Source organism: Siniperca chuatsi, linkage group LG3 (genome assembly GCF_020085105.1).
Source record: "Siniperca chuatsi isolate FFG_IHB_CAS linkage group LG3, ASM2008510v1, whole genome shotgun sequence".
NCBI classification, from domain to species: domain Eukaryota; kingdom Metazoa; phylum Chordata; class Actinopteri; order Centrarchiformes; family Sinipercidae; genus Siniperca; species Siniperca chuatsi.
The window spans coordinates 19,002,531-19,023,495 of record NC_058044.1 but is presented as its reverse complement, the minus strand read 5'-3'; the positions used below and the strand labels follow the sequence as shown (position 1 = coordinate 19,023,495).

Sequence of the window (20,965 nt, the reverse complement as noted above, 5' to 3'; positions counted from 1 at the left end):
CATAAACAGGGAGACTTGGGACTTTTTTGCCTAAATGCTTGGCAGTGAACGATTCTTGGCTGATTGCGTGCATTATAACATGTCGTGAAACGCTTCAAATGGCTCTGTGTAAAACCATTGAATTTTATTTTGTAGTGTACCACACACGTAGCAACCAAGTCATGACAAAACAATACATGAATCAATTTAAACATGCTATGCAGTTTAGTGAAAAACCTGCTACTGGTGATGAGGAGTGTAATGAATTAGATAGGTATGGCTTAATTGCTTGTGCATGCAGTTTTCTTTCGTGTTGCCACCAAAATTGCTTCTACAGCTATCCCACCCTCAATCCTCAGCCACTTTACTACTTGGATACTGTTCATAATGTGTTTTAGAAAAACAGTTCACTTTGTTTACTGCTCAGTTAATTGGTATGACCTTTTAGATGAATACTTTATGATATTGTTCCTACTTCCTATAAACAGTGATCTTGACCCATAAATGGTTTATGAGGGAAAGATGAGCTTGTTTTGGTTAAGAAATTGTAACAGAGTCAATGTGCTTCTAATATATTATGTACTGTTTTTTGCACTGGTGATAAGTAACTAAGTACATTTACTCAAGTGCTGTATTTAAGCACACTTTAGAAGTACATGTACCTTACTTGAATGTTTCCATATTTTGCCACTTTGTACACTAATTTTTACTCCACTTCATTTATTTGACAGCTGTAGTTACTAGTTGTTGTTTTTTTTCAGATTAAGATTTTACATAAAAAAAAACATTTTCAAAAGTTTATAAAATACAATGCATTGTTATGGATTAGTGGTTCCCAACCTTTTTGGCTTGTGATCCCTGTGCTCCCTGCTGTGTCTACTTGGGGCCCTTTGTCATGTTTCACAAGTCCCACTGGTAGCAGTTCCATCTAAGCTCCACTTAACAACCTAATAATGTAATTCATTACTGAAATGCATTCATTGTTGTGTGCTGGGATATATGAATGTGGGGACTCTATGTATTGTCTTTATGCGTATGTTGCTGTAATTATATCTGTGTGTTTCGATTTTGAACTTGCTATGAAAACAAATCTCCCTCTTGGACAATAAAGTCTAAATCTAATCTAATCTTCATAATGCATGGGGCATTTTTCTGCTAAGTGTTTCAGTAGGCAAATGACCCTATGACTGATATGTTGTGTTTGTCTCTTACCTGCAGCTCTGAAGAGGTCCTTTGAGGTGGAGGATGTCGACACATCGTCTCACTCTTCCCCTGGCTCCCGTCGGACAACCAACTCCCCTCACCGTAATGCCATGTCTCCCACTAGCATCTACTACCGTGACCTGGGCACTGCCGCCACAGCCACCAACAACAACAACCTCAACTATACCCAACCCCGCTCCATCATGGGTGGAGGAGGCTCCAAGACCCCCGAGCCTGTGTCTCGCCGTTCTGAACTTTCCATCGACATCTCCTCTTCTTCCAGCAAGCAGGTGGATAACGTCACCAGCCCTGCTTCTACACGCTTTGCGACCAACAGCGCCCTGAAACGCCCTGAAGTCCTGGGCCACTCCAAGACCCCCGAGATTAGCCACAAGAGAGAGGTCACTTTTGCCAAGACGCCTACTGATTCCCCAGTGATACGTCGCAATGAGGGCAACAATAACAACAACGGCACCAGCCGAACCCCTGAGCAAAATCACGCTCGCAAGTTTGAGCCTCCGAGTCCCGGAGATGTCCGTAAACCTGATATCAGCATCACCAGAGCTCCCCCAGAAAACAATGGCCACCACCCAGCAGTGCACCACCCACACCACCCCAACCCTCACCACAACACCATTGTCACCACCTTCCGCTGCTCCTCTCCTAATCATGCTGGACGAAAATCCCCCAACCCCGACAGTAAGTCTGTTTAATCATACTATACCCCCGTCTTTACTGGTGCAATGCTGTGTATCTTGGCGCATTACCGCCACCTGTTGATCAGTGGAATAGTGTTAAACCATTGGCAGGAATCGTAGAAAAGGTTTCAATCGTAGTCATCTGGACACTGTTTTCAGAATCAAGATGTTTCAGCTCCCATCCGGATCTTGATTCTGAAAACAGTGTCCAGATGACTATGATTGAAACCTTTTCTACGATGGAACATTCCTGGACAAATGAGGGACTACATTGTCTCATTGGCAGGAATGTGTATCGCATCACATGCACATGCATGTGTCCTTGTGCGCATGCACAAGATAAACAAAACGGGGACCCACTCATAGAAAAACAGCTCCAGAGCACTACTAGAGGTCAAACACTCCACAGGAAACCTTTAAAGTGGCTGTCAGTGAGATTTCTTTTGGTGACACTTCCCAGTGATCTCTGGTCAGAGAATGTGGCTAGAGTTGGTAATGGTTACTATCCAGTTCTTAATGTTTATTCATCAAGTTACTGTTGCTGCTGCTGGAAAGTAAAAACACAGACCTTTTAGAGCAGCATACTATAAGGATCATCTTTTTGTTGTTTTGAGCAACTTAGCACTAGCTTAAAATCTTGTTTATGCTGACCTTCAATGGTTTTACTTCTCACCTTGCTGCAGTGATGTATAAGTGTACTCCGGGTAGTGTCAGCACACTGTGACATCACTGATGGTTACAGGTGCTACAGAACACATTTCTCATGGTAAAAGGCATGCTGTTGCAGTTGTCATCTGCTTCAGGCTGATGTTTAGTCCGTTACACCGTAAGTAAAAAAAACAAAAAAACAAGCAATGATGCAAATCCTAGTGATATGCTGTCTAATAAAAGGCTACCATACATTTAGAATAATTGCCCATCGACTGACAATATTACTGCCTTGAAATGGTGAGATTGCATTTTGAATTCTTCCCGCTTCTTCCTTGAACTATTCTTCCCACGTCTTCCTCTAAAGAAGGAAGAAGTGTGTACTTGGGTACACTGAAGCTAGCTCTTGTTTGTGCCATATTCCTATACTGTAGCTTGGTTGTTTTGGGGGCTATTTAGTAGCATACTTTCTGCTTTCTGGGACATTAGTTGTTGATGATAATGGATTAGCTTGTGTTTAGCTGACAAACTGCTCAAATTTGTTAACATGCTTTGATTCTTTTCTGTCTGTTCATACATCATTTCCTTTTGATCTCATGTAATATTTCATGAAATTGTCTGCTTGTTGTGTAAAAGCTGAAGATTGTAGTAATTACTATTGTAGCATAGCACTCCTTTGGTGCTGTGATTTAGTTCACCAGCCTGTTTGAATGCTTTAGCACAGACTTACCAGTTTGGTGTGACAGCATCATCAGTGGAAAAAAGATTAAAGTGAGTGTAATAGGCTGTCGTAAACTCAAATAAAACCAAATGACATTTTCTTATGTGAGGAGGAAAGAGCAACTTTTCACTCTTGGCTGTAGGTTAGTTTATATTTAAAGCCCACTGGGTAAAAGAATTTCCAGAATACATTTCACTTGGACTTTTTCTTCTGACTTCAAATCTTCCTACTCATTGTCCACTCACACAGAGGTAACAGACTATAACAGAAGTATCAGATCGCTCACTAAGAAAAAAGTCAGTAACAGGAGTGGCTTGTTTGATTAGTCTGATGTCTGCATGTCTGTCAGTATACATAAGTAACCATGTCCTTGGAGGCCCGTCTGTCAGTAGAAACAGCAGACTGAATGTCTGTATTTGTGGTAATCCATGTCTGTTCTTAATGCAGCGTTGGAGCCGGGGTGGTTTTTGTTATGTGATGAAAGCCTAACCTTGGCAGCACTAGAGCAGTAGTATGGTAGTTAAATAGTAATTAATGCTACAGTTGCAGTAAAACTATATGCAACAGAGAAGGATAGATTTTTGCCCACAGGGTAACATTAGTTTCTCTGATGCAGCTTGTGACATGATACAACAACATACAGAATACAATTTGTATTTATATTTATATGCAATTAGAACTGAACTGAAGTCATTTGGAGTCGTGTTTTTGGCCACCTTGCAAATGTAAGTCCAATAGTCACTCTCTTTTAGCTCTGTTTTTGGTCTCCACCAACTCCTGAGGGAATTATCTGGCTCTTTAGCTCATAAATGCTTCACTATGTTCACCAGTTAGTCGCTAACTGTGTCGGTCTACTGTTTGATGCTGAGCAGGTAGTATACAGTGGGTTTTTAGTGCCTTTTCTGCCTGCTGCAGCCGAAAACGATGCTATGAGAGCAGTGAGAGTGACCCAAAACAGTAAAGTTGCGGTCCGGACAGCTAAACAATGAGCTGAAACACATGTTTTCACATCAACATTTGATGTTGTTATTATAAAAAAAGTGATTATAGATGCTTTAACCATTGCTGCTCTGTGTGTTTTTTATTTATGTGTGTTTTTATTCACGCATGCAAATTAAATGGCTACAAGCTTCCATCATCACAAAACTACAGTAAAAGGGTGAAACTGTGTTGAATTGGATCCTGGATAAATCAGTGTCTCCATATAACTATTAACCACCTTGCCAAGTCCTGTATAATGAGCTCTTGATGAAATATAATGGTGGGTGTGCTTTCCTGTTGATTTAGCCCATTTGATGTTATATATTCCTGGTTCATACTTTATACTGGCTGCAAGCTGAAACACTACGCTATTTGGCAGATGTTTTGTAGTCAGATTTCCCACAGTATATTCACTGTCCCAGTGTCTGTCTCTGTGTGTCTGTTGCTCAGTTTGTCACGTTGTACCCATAGTGTTTCTAGTGTTTCATTTTACACATCTGTGTCTGTGCTGAAGGTTTTACATGGTTCTCTCCTAGATCATGGGGGTGGTTGCCAAGAGAGAGGCCCTAATAGGGGTGTAAAGGGTGACCTGCCTGGAGGGCCCAGGGACACTGACTGGGCCCACCCAGTACTGCTCTAACACATTATCAAGAGGGCTGAAAAAATTACTTGAAATGACTGTAATGTACCTGCCACTTAGGTCTAAGTTATATTTAAGGCATGAATATACATTGTTCTCTTGGTATGTGGAGAAAAATTGAGAAAAAATGAGCTGAGCTGTTGACAATCCCAAAAAGACAAGATTATTTAGTGTTGTTTTATTATTTTTCCATATTGCTGTCAGCTATGAGGTAGACTATGAGATAAGCTGCTTTCCTGCGCATTCAGTTTTTCCAAGAGGAAATGACATCACACATAATTTGTGCACACACACACACACACACACACACACACACAAAAGCACATAGTATCCTGTGCTTCCTTCCGTGTTCTGTCAGCATGATTGTTTCCCCTGCTGTGTGACCTCACTGCAGTGTGCTTCCTCTCTCAGAGGTCATGTGATCTAAGTCAGTCAGCTTCCTAGCAAATATCCCTCTGTACTTTGATCTAAGCATCACAGAGAGTGAGATACACTGGGGTGTTTATGCAAAAGGTCAGTGCATGAAAAGGGTTGTGAACGTACATACACATACTGCAGCGTAAGCTGCAATTGTTGGAAGATCAATGATAAACAAATGCGTCATGTTTTGTGGCTTGATGACCTCAGTCAGTGGAGGTCACACACAAACACAGACACACAGACTAACCCCCTAACTAGAGATGAAACAATTAGTCGATTAATTGATGTATCGTCAACTATTTTTAGAATCTATTCATCGTTTGAGTAATTTTTGGGTCAAATATGCCAAAAATGTTCTTGTTCCCGCTCCCGCTTTTTGGCTTTTGGACTGTTGGTCAGATGAAACTTCACCTTGGACTTTGGGAAACTGATGGCCATTTGTTTTTCCCATTTTGAGACATTTTATAGACCAAACAACAATTAATAGATAAAAATAATTGGTAGATTAATCAATAATGAAAATAATTGTTAGTTGCAGTCCTACAGTATAATAACCTCTTTAATGGATGGTTTGGTGGATCCATCATTATAAACACGTGTTCTATAGACAAGCATTGCCTAAAGCATTTAAGTTTTAGTCAAGATGCCAAGGTTTCCGAATGTATTAAATTGTCAACTCAATTCAATTGCAGAGAAATGCGCATGAAATGACGTACAAGACATCCAGAATTTTCCATTTGGTACAATGTGAAGCCATAAAAATAGATTTTAATATTTCACTCAGTTTAACTGTGATATAGCTTCAAGTGCTGGAAGAGGCAGATACAGAATCTATATGTTATGTCTTCAAGTTAGATTGCTGTAGCACACAAAATGACAAAGAAAAAACCTGACCATCAGGTTCACTTTGGGCTACAAGACACCAGACTCATTCTGAGTGGTATCGCGTCTGCTCCTGTGTGTTCAGCCAGATGGGGAACCTTATCTTGACAGGCATGCCTGCTGTTCATCAATCCATCAAACACTGCAGAATGAGCTCTATCTAACATCTCTAGACTGAAAAGCGTAGACCACGTGTGGTCAGAAATAACACATTTCTTATTGCTTTTCAGACCAGCTTTCACATTTGAGAAACTTTGTTTCACCTGGAGACCCTTTCGGAGCCAAATTTGTTTTGTTCTTCACATGCAGGAACCTAGTCGCTGAAGGACAAGGATTATTATAGGGTTGCAACTGACATTTATTTTAATTATCGATTAATGTGCAGATTATTTTCTCAATTAATTGTTTTGTCTATAAAATGTCACGCAAAGCAGGGAAAAATGCCCATCACAGTTTCCTAAAGCCCAAGGTGATATCATCAAATGTCTTGTTTTGTCTGACCAACAGTCCAAAACCCAAAGACTTTCAGTTTATTATCATATATGACAAGAAAAGCATCAAATGCACACATTTTAGACGCTGGAACCAGTGAAAATTTGGCATTTTCACTTGTTGTTTATTGTTTATCAAAATAGTTCATTTTCTGTTGATCGACTAATTGGCTAATCGTTCCAGCTCTAGATTAATGTAAACCATTGACAAAATAATTAGGCGTGTGTTCTTTTTGACATCGTTAACAAATACTTGCTTTCATTTTAATGCCAAAGATAGACTTCTTCTCGTTCACTGTAAGTAGACTCTGGAGAGGTCATTAGATAGAGAGGTTGACCATATATAATGTAGTTTTCGCTGGGATGACGGGACTGGTATGGTTATCATTGGGGTCACATCCAGTAACCTCATGTAACAACTCCTTCAGTGTTTTATTGTGATAAGGGGAGGGAAAAGTTCAAACACCACAGATGGATTTGCCTTTCCATTTAAACTGGATTTCTGAGCACTAAAGAGAGTGGAAAGGAAATCAAGGTTACAGCATAGATAGTGCTGCTTTCTGCTATAGGGAAGAAATGTGTATTTAAAGGGTGTTACTGAGGAGTCACTTCATATACACGTCCATTGTGTACTGTCTTCCTGTTACGAACCTAGCTGAACTGGAACTGGAATTTGTCCTTATATTGCCTTAATAAACAGATTATCTCGTAGTACATTTGTTTTCCTAATTGAGGTGTAGTCATTATGGAAGAAAGAGCAAGTGAAGGCATTTGTCTTTTTTTTGGATTGACCTTCTGAAAGTGGGGAGGAGGGACCAGCGGAGGGCGGTGGGTGATTTGTCTCTGCCTGTCCATAGGTCAGGAAAGGGCACACACACACACACACAATCACACTTTCTTCATCTCAAATTTTGTTGTCTCTCATCGACACACCTACACAAGCATGCACACACATACAGGGACCCTCAGGCGAAGGAATATCCAAGGTCAATCCTCGCCCAGTGTAATTACTCTGGACTGATCCCAGACCATTACTCAGTGTGACCCGTCGGCTAATTACCCAGAAAAAAAAGGGAGCGAGGTAAAGAAAAGGAAAGAGAGAAACTGTTGCTGACTGAGAATAACTTTGTTGCTAAGTTGCGTATGTGGCCGCATAACTCTGAGGCTCTGCAGTGGTCATACTTGTTAAGATGTATCCTAAAGAAGTTCAAAACAAATCCCAAGTGTTTAGTATTCCTACCATATCCTTGTCTCTGTCTTTACTTGTTCGCACAATTAAAACATTAATGGTAAAATTCTTACAATAATACAGCATCAGTGAACAAATGCAGGGAAGAAGGGAACCAAAGGGCTGATACAAAGTCTCCCCGATAGAAAACAATTCAGTCAAGTATCTTAATCATAAACATCAGACACAAAATTCATCTAGGCACATAGGTTTTCGAAGAATTACACATTTAGAGCGCTTTCTATTATGCCTGGGAAATAATTCTTGATTACCTTTTAACAACTTTCATCTTCCAACTTCCATCATGTTACTGGTCTACAAATTATGTTATTAAATTACTGATTCAGAGCAATTGGTGTCATGTAATACATAATAGTGAAACAATTTATTGCTTTGGATCCTAGGTTATATTGTGATAATGATTTCAACCATATTGCTCAGCCTTGCTTTGTGTTACATCACATACATTTTTGATTTTACAAATGCTCTCAAAGCAAGCAACATGGGAGTGATCATGTATGTACCTCCCTTACTACTCAATGACCACTTCATAAACTGAATGTTACAGTAATTGAACTTGTGACCCCCCCAATACTCTTAATTGCTTAAATCCTAATTACTGTTTCAGAATCAGCACCACTTTATACAATTGTACATTGTACAAGTAATTAAATCAGTGGATTGGATAGGCTAAAAGGTGAAATTAATCCTGAAAAGGAAACGGTATATAAAAGTTAATAAGTTGAAATTGGGTAATGCCTCATCACCTAATTTATGTCAGCTCTTGCTGTTCCATAAAGAGCTGAGTTGTGCGATGAAGACAGTCACAGCAGATGAGGTCATATCAATAGCCTTCTAATTGATTAGTCCATCACAACATTTTTTAGCCAGATGTAAATATTTATTAAAAACGAATGGTTCATCATAGTAAGTATCAACGTGAAATTATGTGACGATAAATGAAAAAAATACACTTTTTAAAAAATCTTTACCCTAAGATGATCACAATATGATGTTCTTACACTGAGGCACAGATTGTCCCTGACTTTGACTTAGCTGCCAAATAGTGTTTTGCTCACTTGAAGTCTGCGACCCTCTAGACCATTACATCTGTCTTTTCATTTCAAACATGTCCCACGGTAATAACAATGAGAAGTGTCGCTTCTCATTATCTTGAATATGACTTTCACTGTTGCTGTGCTTCAAAAACAAGCCACCAGGAGGCAGTGTGTGACAGGTGAAAGCTGTTTAGACACTGAACCTGCAGGTAAAATTAAATTGTATTTCTTCCTTTAAAGCCAATTTTATTTCAGAAGGAAACTCTAAATTCTATCATTAGTAATGCTGTCCTCTCTCTCAGAGGATTGCGCTCTATAAAGCTACTTCAAACAACTTCAGCGTGAGAAGCTTCGACCACACTAGTGTATTGTTGCAGAAATGCATCCAACACACAGATGTAATTCTTTTTCCATTGATGTTTTACTAAAGTTTTTAACACCAATATATCACTAGGATAGACGCTCATTCAAAACAATGTCTTGCAGCTCTTTGAAGTGTGTCACACTAACAAAACTGGGCATGAAAGGTTTTTTTTATCATCTTACATTGGTGGAGGAGGATGGAGCTGAGAGAAATGGGAAAGAGGCAGCACTTCTGCCCCAGATAAATAGACTCAAACACACACACACACACTCACAGAGTTCCCCTCTCCCCCAGATAAGGCTTTCAGAAGTTGAAGTTTACATTGAGCATCTGGGGGAAGTCAAGGGTTAAAGAAGTTTCCCACCACTGCAGAAAGACCTTTGTCCTCTTTAGTCATCTTGCAAAATCCCACAACTGCAGTAAACACAGCCCTTTTCATTCACTTTCTCCTCATGCTGTGAAGCCAACACATTCACACATTTCATCTTTGCATACATGTAAAAGCACGTACATGTTGAAGCACACACACACACACACACACACACCACTTCCTCTCATTGCACTGGGGACATGCCTTTTGGAAGAATGATCACAGTCGTCCACAGGGAGTTTAACTAAACAGCCGAACTTTGAATACACACACACACACACGCACACACACACACAAACCTCCTTTATCAGCCTTTTCCATCACCATAAGATAAAAGAGAAATTGTAGGATATGCGCAATCAGAGTTTGATGAAGCAAAGTGAGACAACGTTTAGTCTCAGTTGACGTTATCTTCATTTAGCTGGTCTGTCTACGGGTGAATCCTCCCTCCTGTTTATCCAGATATGAGACTCCGCAGCAGTTCCTTTGTCCAAGAAACTGATGGGAAAATCATGTCCCTTATCTTGGCCATGGAAATTAAGAAATGAAACCAGAGTAATGTATGGCCTTGAAATGGGGAAAAAACGCATGAGCCATTGAGTGTTTTTTGAGTATCAATCAACCATAGTTGACCTGGAAAAATGAAAGATTAAATACTTAATTTAACAGACCTGCAATGCAAATGTCTTACTCAAGAAAAAAACACAGTAAAATACAATTATGTATGTGTGTTTATGCATTGTTATCTTTAAATTCAGTTTTGAAGCTGACAAAAACTGTGGTCCTTGATGACCATTGAGTTTTGACATATTCACACTGTCAAATATGTGAATTTGGTCGGACTGTCTTTCTTAGTGGGATCATCTGCAAACTGTTTATATTTACACCCAGAGTTTTAATGAAGAAGAAAGGTTCATATTAGGTCAGTTTTTCTCTGCTAATGATGTTGGCCCACTTGTTGGCTGATAGAAGACATACTGGAAAAACATTAATTGTTTTGTGTGTGTGTGTGTGTGTGTGTGTGTGTGTGTGTGTGTGTGTGTGTGTGTGTGTGTGTGTGTCTGAGTGGACAGACAGATGGCCATTTGGGTCACAGTCCTGCCATCTGCTGAAACGAGTAGATGAGAGTACATAGGGGGCAGAGGGATTCTTGTGCGAGGGTGTGTGTCTGTCTGAGAGAGTGCAGTCTTGTCCCTTATGTTACACGAACGACAATTACAGTTTGATTGGTCACATAGACCAGTGCAACAGATCAGAAATGATCGTAAAAAAGGTTTCAGTCGGACTCATCTGGACACTGTTTTCAGAATCAAGACGTTTCGGCTCCCATCCGGAAGTCATTCTCAATTGTGAAAATGGTCTGAGAACTCAGAAATTTAAGCTAATCTGTATTGCTTAGGCCCTGCCCTCAGGGAGGAATCTTCCTGTCTGCTGTTTACCCTGCCTAGTTTCAACTGAAACTGACCTTCTTTTGTTTCCATGATGGCCCAGTAATCAGGCCTATTGTTTTCTGGCTGCACCTCCCTCATCATTGTTAAGTACCTGATTAGCATAAGATTGGCTTGACCATGGTGTTAATACACTGTGGTAAACAGTTGCTAAAGTTGAATCTCAGACCACCATTTCTGTTAAAAGAGGGGTTTTCTTTTTTCACAAAAATGGCTTCTTTGACTCCTCTTTCAAACCAACTCTTCTCTCTACTTAGAATCTTCACCTCACTGTCTTCAAATGTGTGGTTTGACTACGACTGAAACCTTTTCTACGATGGAACACTCCTGGAGGGACTGCACCGTCTTAGATCAGAAATGAGTTACAAGGTTGTTACTCCATGCCCCCAATAACCAATGAAGATGAATTTCATAGCTTTGTAAGTTTGTAACACTTTGTTTTTGTTATAAACCTTTGCCAGCTTAAAAAAGTACTCCACCAATTTAGCATTGCACTCCTGTAACATTGTTGGACTCGATAGATGATGGATGGACAATTTTTTTTTAAAAAAGGGATCAAAATGGATGCAGCAGAACCAGAGATATCTTTTTTCCCCATGCATTCTACTTCCTTGTCAAAAACTGGCGCCTACATTACCCACAATGCAACTCAACCACAGACAGTTCGATCAGAGTTTTGGGTGAGTTACACTCTGCGATCATGCAGAGATGAGGAGCGGGCTGCAGAGGTCTGGTAAGCCTTCTAACTCTACACTCCCAGATTCTTTTCATTTTAAAAAATGACGGCACTTGAGGCAAATCATCAGATTTCACATAGATTCTTCTGGAGCCACAAAACACTTTACAACTTTTTTCATTTTTCGGGGGAGTTCCCCTTTAGGTATAAACCGTTCACAGAGGCAGGTTTGTACCGAGATTTTCTCTGTCAAAGGGAACGAAAGACAGTACAGATACTTAGATTTAATCTTGCAAAGCTGAAATGCAAAGCTCTGGGTAGTGGGTATTACAAAACCACTCAAAATAAATGTTTCCCCTGTAACTTAGATTTTGTGATTTTAAAAAGTATATAAAAATCCAGTTTTTTTCATAAATAAAAAATTTGGTGTGAGCCTACAGATGCATGAGTTTTAAAAATATGTTTTGAAGTGACATAAATAAAACGAAAATCACAATTTCACTCTGGCAGGACATGTGTTACCCAGTTACTGTAAAAACATCATGGTCCACTGAGCTGTGATGAAGTGATGCTGAAGTGTAATTTCAGTGCCATTTACTCTGTTTCCAGGCTGTCAGCTCTGTAGATGTGAAATTCAACTGTGCAAACTCTAATCTTTATTTCAATTGGGAAACTCTCAGCACATAAGCAGCACAGTGAAAGATAAACCAAAAGAAAAACAACTTGGCATTTACTGTTTAACATAGCACTGGGTAACAGTTCAATGCAGGCAGAGTAGGCAAGTAATACATATTATTCTGGTAATAATCCTCATTGCCTCTTTTGTGGTTAAGTACCCTCATCTTTCACACCGTGAGGCTTGTGCAGACCTGCTGCTTAGCTGATTGATTGGTCACTCAGTTGGGAACATACAGGCAGCTTTTACTGAATCATTAAGGATACTGAAGTCTTAACCTTGCAATAATTGGCAGAGACTTTAAAAGCATGCAAAAACAGTGCTGCATCTGAGACTGGATCTTATTCCATAACTGAGGTTTTCAGTGATGGGGATTCAGAGAATATGACTGCAGCTTTATGGTTTACGGGCAATTAGCTTCCTCGAAGAACACCATCATCTGTTGAGAAAAGCCTTGTCAATGGAGCCTGGAGGAGCTTTGGGTGAACTTTCACTTCCAGCCTTGATGGTGTGAAGTGCTTTGTGATGCTACACAGCAGACTGCAGACATCAACATCACTCAGTAGAAGAGGAGGCAGATGCAGGAAGCATACTTACAACTGAAGCTTCGGGGGAAAGGAAAAGTCGCCTTGGATGGTCGCACTGGAAAACTAAAATCCAATGTTCAGTCAAAGACTGAGGTACTTCTTGTTGTGCAGTGCTGGCAAACACATTTTGAATGTAACGCCAATTCAAAAAAATGAAGGTTTATGATCTCTAAAAGCAGAAATCCTCTCTCTGACTCTATCTGCTTCCATGTCTGTGCACATGGAAGGTTTCTATTATAGATAATTAGCATCATAACTGTACTAGATGTTTCTGGAAGACATGCAGCAACCGCACAAAAAGTTTAATCACAGAGCTCCTTCCGCCTTCTCTTCATTTTTGGAGTTGAGTCATCCCTGTCCCTCGCCCCCGCAGATCCAGTGAGGGGCCAGGGATTCCCCAGAAGGCCGATCCCTTGGAGTCGCTGTGTTTATTGTTCATCGGGGAAGGCTTTGACTCCACAACATCAGAACTAGAGAGTACATGTTGGTGTGTGTGTGTGTATCGGGGAGCGAAGTTAGTTAGATTAGCCCTTGGTCATCTACAGAGTAGTAAAGCATTCAACAGCAGCTGCCACATAGACACAACTTAAGAGGCTGGGAAATATTCAGAGGCTTTCTTGCCTTATCAGAGTTTTTTTCTTGTTAAATCCTACTGGAAGCAAGAGAGAGAAGAGACAGATAAGGGCTCACAGGAGAGATGACTTCTACTTGCAGTGAGGTATACAACAACCACGACATGGAAACCCTTTGTGAGTATCTGTTTGGTTGTCTTTTGTGTCTGTGGGAGAGCTTGAATGTTTTAGACTATTACTCTGCAGAGGCAAGAGGGACAACTGGTTTCCATTAAGGCCAATCAAGTCGGGCATGATGTATCCTCTTCAGATGCAGATGTGGAAAATGGATGCACAGAAACATCCCAATGTGCTGGTTGAATATTTGTTCCCCTTCTTTTCATTTAGTTGTAACAAATCTGCTTACTGGACACGATTCTACACTTCTTCTTAAAATCCTTGCTTCATTCTCGAGTTGAAGAAACAAGTTCTCGCCTGAGTGCTGCTGTGGTTTGATATTAAAGAGACAATGCTTTTATGGTGGTTGAAAGCGGTAACGGCTACTTGGTCTCTCTGTCTTTCTAAGTCCTTGATGCTAGCTCTCAGTATTAAGCAGTCCAGCTGGGAAAACTTTGCTGGCTTAAAACAGACCAAAAGACACTGTAGGCAAACACCTCCCCATAAACAAATGCTCGGACCACAAAATCTGGCCAGTTTAACTTCTTTGCGGTCATCTTTATAAATACAGCACAGAGTTTTTACTCTGTTAGTACAGAAAAAAAACTGCTGAAAAAGCAAACACAGGCCTGAGTTATTGTAACCTTGATGTAAAATGTGCAAGCTGGGGTCTGAGGACTAAACCTGGAGGAGTGAAGTATTTTACTGTCAACATGTGAAGTAGCTCAAGATATATACACAAATCTATCTGTACTATTATGTATGTTCAGTGATTTGAGTCAGAGGGGGGGGCTGAGTCTTTGAGGCCACTTTAGGGTGTTGAGATAAACCATCCTCACTCATCACACACATGCTGTCTCCATTTGCACCACAGGGGAGCAGAGTAACCACAGCAAATAAAAAAACACAACAGGAAGCCTCCAACAGACCCAGCTATCTTTCCTGTAGATATCCAGGCCAAGCCAGATGTTCTTCCTCTTTACCCTTCTCCCTCATGCTTCTTACTCTTCCAACCACCCACACCTCCTCCTCCTCCTCCTCCATCATCTCTTTTTTTCTTCCTCTTTCCCTTCTGCCCTCCCTTCAGCTCTCCCCCTCTCTTGTGGAGGATGTGTCATCGAGACACTCAGTCCACTGAGTCATGGAGGTGGCTCTTTTAAACAGCTCCATATGTGCTCTGCCCTGATATGGTGGCCTTCAGCAATCAGCCCTGACCTCCGGGCCAATCACGGCATGCCAGTCATCACCGCATATTAGTTTTCAGTTACCTCTCCAGCCCGCATGATTTGATGCTACCAAATGTTTGAGTGGTTTGAGCTGAAATGGCCACTGTGTTTAAAAAAAATAAATAATGAAACACGACAAAAATCCCTTAATTTGAGCTTTGCAGAGCAGCAGTAAGCACATGACTTCACTGCAAGAAAATCTGACTCCTAGTTGAGTTTTGTAATTACAATGTGGAACAACGGGTTTCTTACGCTGTTTTCTGAAATCTGTTAGCGAAGAAGTGCCTGTTCTGTATAATGTAAACAGGCATGAAAATTGCATGCATACACACATATTGCCTTACACAGTTAATCACCAAGCTTAGATTCTAATTGAATTTATTTGTCTTGAATTTTTTGCTCAAAGCTGCTTTTTAGGCTCTCAGGACGTCTAATAAAATAGCACTGCTAGCAGACCTCTCCTTTGGTCTTTGGTTCTCACAAGAGGAAATGGGTTTCACTGACAACATTGTTTATTGTTTAGTGAGAGCTATATGGAAAATGTTTTCTTTGCTGAAAAGAGATATACGGCAGGAATGTGTCAGAGTTTTTGCCCAGAACCTCAAAAAGGCTGTTTTTCAGGCTTGCTGGACAGTAAAAGCACACTGGAGATAGACCGGTGGCAGATTTAGGATCCTGATCTCAAGAAAAAAATCATTTGCTGAGAGAAAGTCCATTGCTAGACTTAATTGAATTTCTGCAGTGGATCTATCAATAACCCAACTAGTTTATAAAATATTGACAAGCTAGAGCAGTGATAGTTAAAACAGAACCAAAACCCCATCAAAATGTTTAAATTATGAAGCCAAGAGGTTGTGAATGCCTATTTGCTGTTCATACACAGTCCACAAGAGAACTTATTGTAAAACATGTCTCCAAAATCCATCTAAATGTTAAATTATTCAGTGTTAAATCAAGCCAACTCCAGGGATTTTCAATAGCACATGATACCTGTAAGACTTGTAAATGGAGCTGATAACAATAATGAATATGTCCCAGTAATGTGCAGCACAGATTACCTGATATAAACACAGATGCATTCATGTTTCCGTACATTTTTATTCACAACAATACCATAGCCAAGTGTAAGATTCAGCTCCAGCTTTGACAGGAAGAAAGCATTTTCTCCTGAATGTTATGAAAACTCTCTCTCAGGCCTTTAGTCTGTATGCTGATGGAAAAAAAAACAACAAAGGAACAAATGAATCACTCACTCCTTCCAGTCAGTCAAGATCAAATCCATTTTATAACCAGAATCTTTCTTTAATCATAGAAACTATTCTTAGGAAACATCTTTTCACGTGTTGATTACATTAATATTTTGCAGTCAGTGGGTTGGCTGTGATGAATGTAAACCTCCCTGTGAACTGGGACACAGGAAGCACACCAGAGCAATGCATATTTTCAGAGAACATTTGGGTTTTGGAAACACTTTCATCTGTTTTGCAGCCAATATTGAATCTAGTGCCACTTGATTCACTCAAGTTGTTGGTACATGAGTATCTCATATTTCTGTAAGCTGAGTGGTAGCAGGTCACCACGGCAAGATAAAAATAGAGAAAGCACCACAGCAGCACAGAGCATGTAAAACCATTGATTGACAATCAGGTATTTGGCTTTTAGTCAGGAAGTCCTCTCTATAAAAGGAATTGTTTGAAATCTTGAGAAATATGCTCATATTGTTGTATGATTATTATTTGGTGAGAGTTAGATGAGAAGATTGATACCACTTTTATGCCTGTCCCTTAAATATGAAGCTACAGCCTGAAGACAGTTAGCTTAGCTTAGCATAAAGACTGGAAACAGGGGGAAACAGCTAGCCTGGGTCTCTCCAAAGGTAAAATCTAAAGGTCATTGTGGAGTTCCCAGGAAACCATCAGTGACTCCAGGAAGTCACTACACCTGGCCAAGAAATAATCCAGCACATAAACCCCTGTAAAACCACAAATTGTCATTGATTCATCAACAGGGGTTTATGAGCTTGGTGCTGGTAGGAGGGTTTTTTAAACTTTGGTGAGAGCTATGCTAGCACTTTCCCCCTGCTTCTAGTCTGTATGCTGTAGGCTCATAGCTTCATATTTAGCACACAGATATGAGGATGGTATCAATCTTCTGATGTAACTCTCAGCAAGAAAACAAATAAGTGTATTTCCAAAAATGTCTATAAACTGTAAACTATACCTTTAAAGATGTTTTTTCTTTTCTAAACTTGGAAATATTCTGTTTTAGTCATGGCTTTAGTCACAAGTCAACCACAGTTTGGAGGGATGGAGACTGTGTGTGTGCGTGTATGTGTTTGTCAAAGAGAAAGAGAGAGAGAGCCCTGAGGATTGAAAGAGAGAGATGACCAAATGTTTTCAGCACACACACACACAATACCCTCCTAAGTGAAACAAAGCAGTGGGAGGGAGAAAGCAGATGGACACACACAAGGACAGTGAAGTAAGAAGGATATTGCCTCTTGTCTTGTGCAAACATTCAGACACACACACACACACACACACACTGAGAAAATAATGAAAATAAATGTTCCTGTATTTTGACATAAACACATTCTCCCACTGTCATTTCATTTTGATTAAACTGCACACACATACATACATACATACACACACACACACAGCTTTTCCTCTATTGGGTTTACTTAATCGCACGTGGTTTGAGCCTGCTATATCCACAATGTTCTCCATTGACTTTCTCTGAATGAGGGGTGTGGCTGCTGAATGCCTTCCTAGCCACTTGGGACAGCGGTCACATGACTGAGCTGTGGGCGTGGCCACGGGAGCAGCAACAGTCCAGTCTCACCAGCTGGAGCTGTGATTGAGAGAGGAAGAGAGTGAAGAGAAGGAGAGGAAAAGGGTTGGGTGAGTTGTTCATTTTTATGTTTGCCGTGTGCTTTTCTGTCTTACAAGGAGAGCTGTAAATGATTTTGGAGAAAGGAGATTTGGAGAAGGGGGAGGGAGAGAGAAACAGAAGGGGGGAGAGATGGATTGGTGCTCTGAAGCTTTTTGTGTCAAAGTTAGTTTGCCAGGTGTCTCATGTGTGCTATGTACAAAATGAAGTTCTGAGGTGGAGAGTGTGTTTTTGGCAGGAGATCTGTAGAAAAACCCTAATTTAGCATGCAGGCCTGGTACTTTCTCATGTCTTCTTTTTTTTTTCTTCTCTCTGTCCTTTCCCATTGTTCAGCCATTGGGAAGAATTTGGGGGGTGAGCACTACCCCCCCTCCCCCGCCTCCCCCCACGTACTCTTCCACCTCCCCTCTCCTTTTCTTTCTCCCTTTCCCTCCCATTGTGTCCTCAGCTCTGGAGCATGCATGGATAATCAATCGGCCATAATGAAACCGTGTTGACCAATCAGGATAGCCCCTATTACTCTTTAAGATCTCAGGTCTCCAGGGCTCTCTCTACTCATGTTTTCTCCTTTAGCCTCAGCTCTCATCACATCAGACAGAGTTTCCAGCCTGACTTTGATCCAGTGCAGTGGATTAGCCAGGCACTCATGGAGCCAAGCTATTTTGACGTGATTTAATTTTGACTATCCCTTGTGTCCGCTCTCCAGAGAGTTTGTTGCCAAGTTCAAGGAGAGTTGAAGAGTCAAACAGTTCATATTTTCAGTTTAAAGTTTTGCGCTTCCACAGGGAATAGTAATAACTCCTCTCTTCTAATGCTCGTCGGTTGCTTCTAGTAAAAGCAAAACTTTTGAAATATCAGCTATCTTCCATGTTTTCAGCGAGTCACATGGTCTACTTTTACTCAGTTTGCAGTACGGTGGCTGAATAGTTGCTTTGTTGGATGCTGCACCCAGGAATCCCAGTCAAGTCTTATCTAAAGCAACTTAAAAAAAAGACTACAAATGGAGCTCATGTAGCAGCAGCATTAGATATGTTGTAGATATCCTTACTTTGTTCCTATCAGCCACATTGTATCTTCATATTTGACAAGAAAAGTGATGCATTTGACCCTCAAGTCACTGTAACAGCGTCACATTACCAACAGAGCAGTATTGTATTAAGACATTAATTTGAATTTCTTTTCCCACAGTAGTCAGCCTGCAGTGTCAGTGTGCTGGAGCTTATCACACAATACATTTGATACTGCAAATTCCAAATGCTGTGTCATATCTGATTTACATAAAGCATTGTTACAATACGCTTCACAATAGGCACCAGGTAAAGCCAATCAGCCATTGTTTTGTGTTGCCAATCACATTAGCTTGCTGATAATAAGTAATTCAATCAACGACAGATAAACTCTTCATTAGGATTGTTTGGGACCAGTGGTGTGGAATAAATTCACATAGAAGTTTTTTTCTTGTTATGATTAAACACCTAATATCATTATCAGTCCTGTCAGCAATATCGTTTTCAAGAAACCTTAAATGCTGCAGGTGCAAAGATATCAAACCTGATTCTTCAAAGGGAAATTTACCCCTGTATATAATTAACCTGTTGTTCCCATCATGTTGTTTCACTGCACTTTTAGCCCATGTTTTTGACCAAAGAATTTTCCCTGAAGGCAGCAGAGCTGAGAGGAGAAGAGGCGTGAACATGTTTTACAGTAAACAACCAGACTTCTTTCCCACATTACAGTATTTCTTCATAATCCTCTAGCTAATTGTATCCATGTGCATAGAAGTCTTGTCTTCTTTTCCTGTTCCATCAGCAAGTGAAGAATGTAGTTCTTATGTAATGTTACTCTTTTTGATTTCCCTCATCAACGCATTGAAATAGAAAATGATGAACTAGCAGTCTTTTTGTAAAAAACAATAGTTAGTCAAAAGGAAACACATTTTACAAACTATCTTGTACTGTGTCACCACACGCAGTGGGAGGATGTTTTCTGTTCTATATGTCACAGAAGGGAGGAAGTCAGACATGTCATGTCCTGTCAGAGGTGACAGGTTGTGGGCCTGTCAGCACAGGAGGGGTGGAAGTCCATCATGCTCTCATCTACTGCGCTGTGGCAGTATTATTCCTTAAGGCATTATGGGTCATCTGTCACAGTGTTTTTGATTCTGGGAAGATAATGGGAATTTACTATATTTGGTCTCTGACTTGCACAAACACCACATGGTTATTTACATTAGAATCAATTTCCAGCTTTGCACTTATTATTAAAAATGTGTTATTTTATAAAAGGAAAGTTCTTAATTGTAACTACTGATTTAATTGTACAAATAATCATAGGCATCTTAGACCACATGCAGCACACTCTAGATAACAACAGTTTGGGCCACTCATTCTTGTATCTCTTGAATTTCTTCCTCTGTTTCTATTCGCACTTGGATTCATACACTTGGTTGTAAAGTGAACTTATGAAGAGACCTGATTAGCGATATGTTTTATGGACAACTTACTGGTGCGAAGAACAATCTTCAAGTGCAGAAGTCATCTCTGAACAGTGTGAGGCTTCTCATTTTCTCTCATTAAATGCTACACAGCATCCAGCACTGAAATATTCGAACCAGCCAACCCCTCTCCCACTTACTTAATGGTTGTGAGTTACAGCAGCATGGACTCTGCTTGTCATTTATCCTGTACCAGTTCCCCTACTGCAGCAGTGGATGGGTCTGTGGCTGGACCCTCCTTGTTCCCTTTCCATGTTTCTCAGAAATGTCTGGGCTTTGAGTTATTGCTGTGGTCAGTTAGCCTACAGTACTCGGAGGTGCCCAGAACAGCAGACTCTTACAGTTGTACTCAGCACCACAATGACTGCCCTGCTGTGTTGGGCTTTGTTTTCTCATTTTCTCAGTCTCTGCTTACAGCTATCGATCCAAACTGTGCTCACTATTGTTGTTTTTCAGCCCGTCACTGTTATTGTAGCATTTATCTCACATCTCATCTCTCCCTGGTCGTGTCCTTTACCTCAATGACCCTCCATCTACAGCTCTTTCTCTCCATCT

At 40.4% G+C, this 20,965-nt stretch overlaps 1 protein-coding gene across 7 annotated transcripts in view; it reads left to right on the top strand.

The window, feature by feature from the left end:
* The window catches only part of sept9b (septin 9b), a 75,564-nt gene that overhangs the window by 28,759 nt on the left and 25,840 nt on the right, over window positions 1-20,965 (top strand). For 4 of the 7 annotated variants that reach the window (XM_044189041.1, XM_044189040.1, XM_044189039.1 and 1 more), the window contains exon 2: window positions 1,198-1,881. In XM_044189041.1, the coding sequence (XP_044044976.1) occupies window positions 1,198-1,881 (684 nt within the window). Of the gene's footprint in view, window positions 1-1,197; window positions 1,882-11,792; window positions 11,865-13,541; window positions 13,820-17,771; window positions 17,928-20,965 lie in introns of those variants that run through there. The other 3 variants (XM_044189043.1, XM_044189044.1, XM_044189045.1) reach the window with 3 other exon arrangements.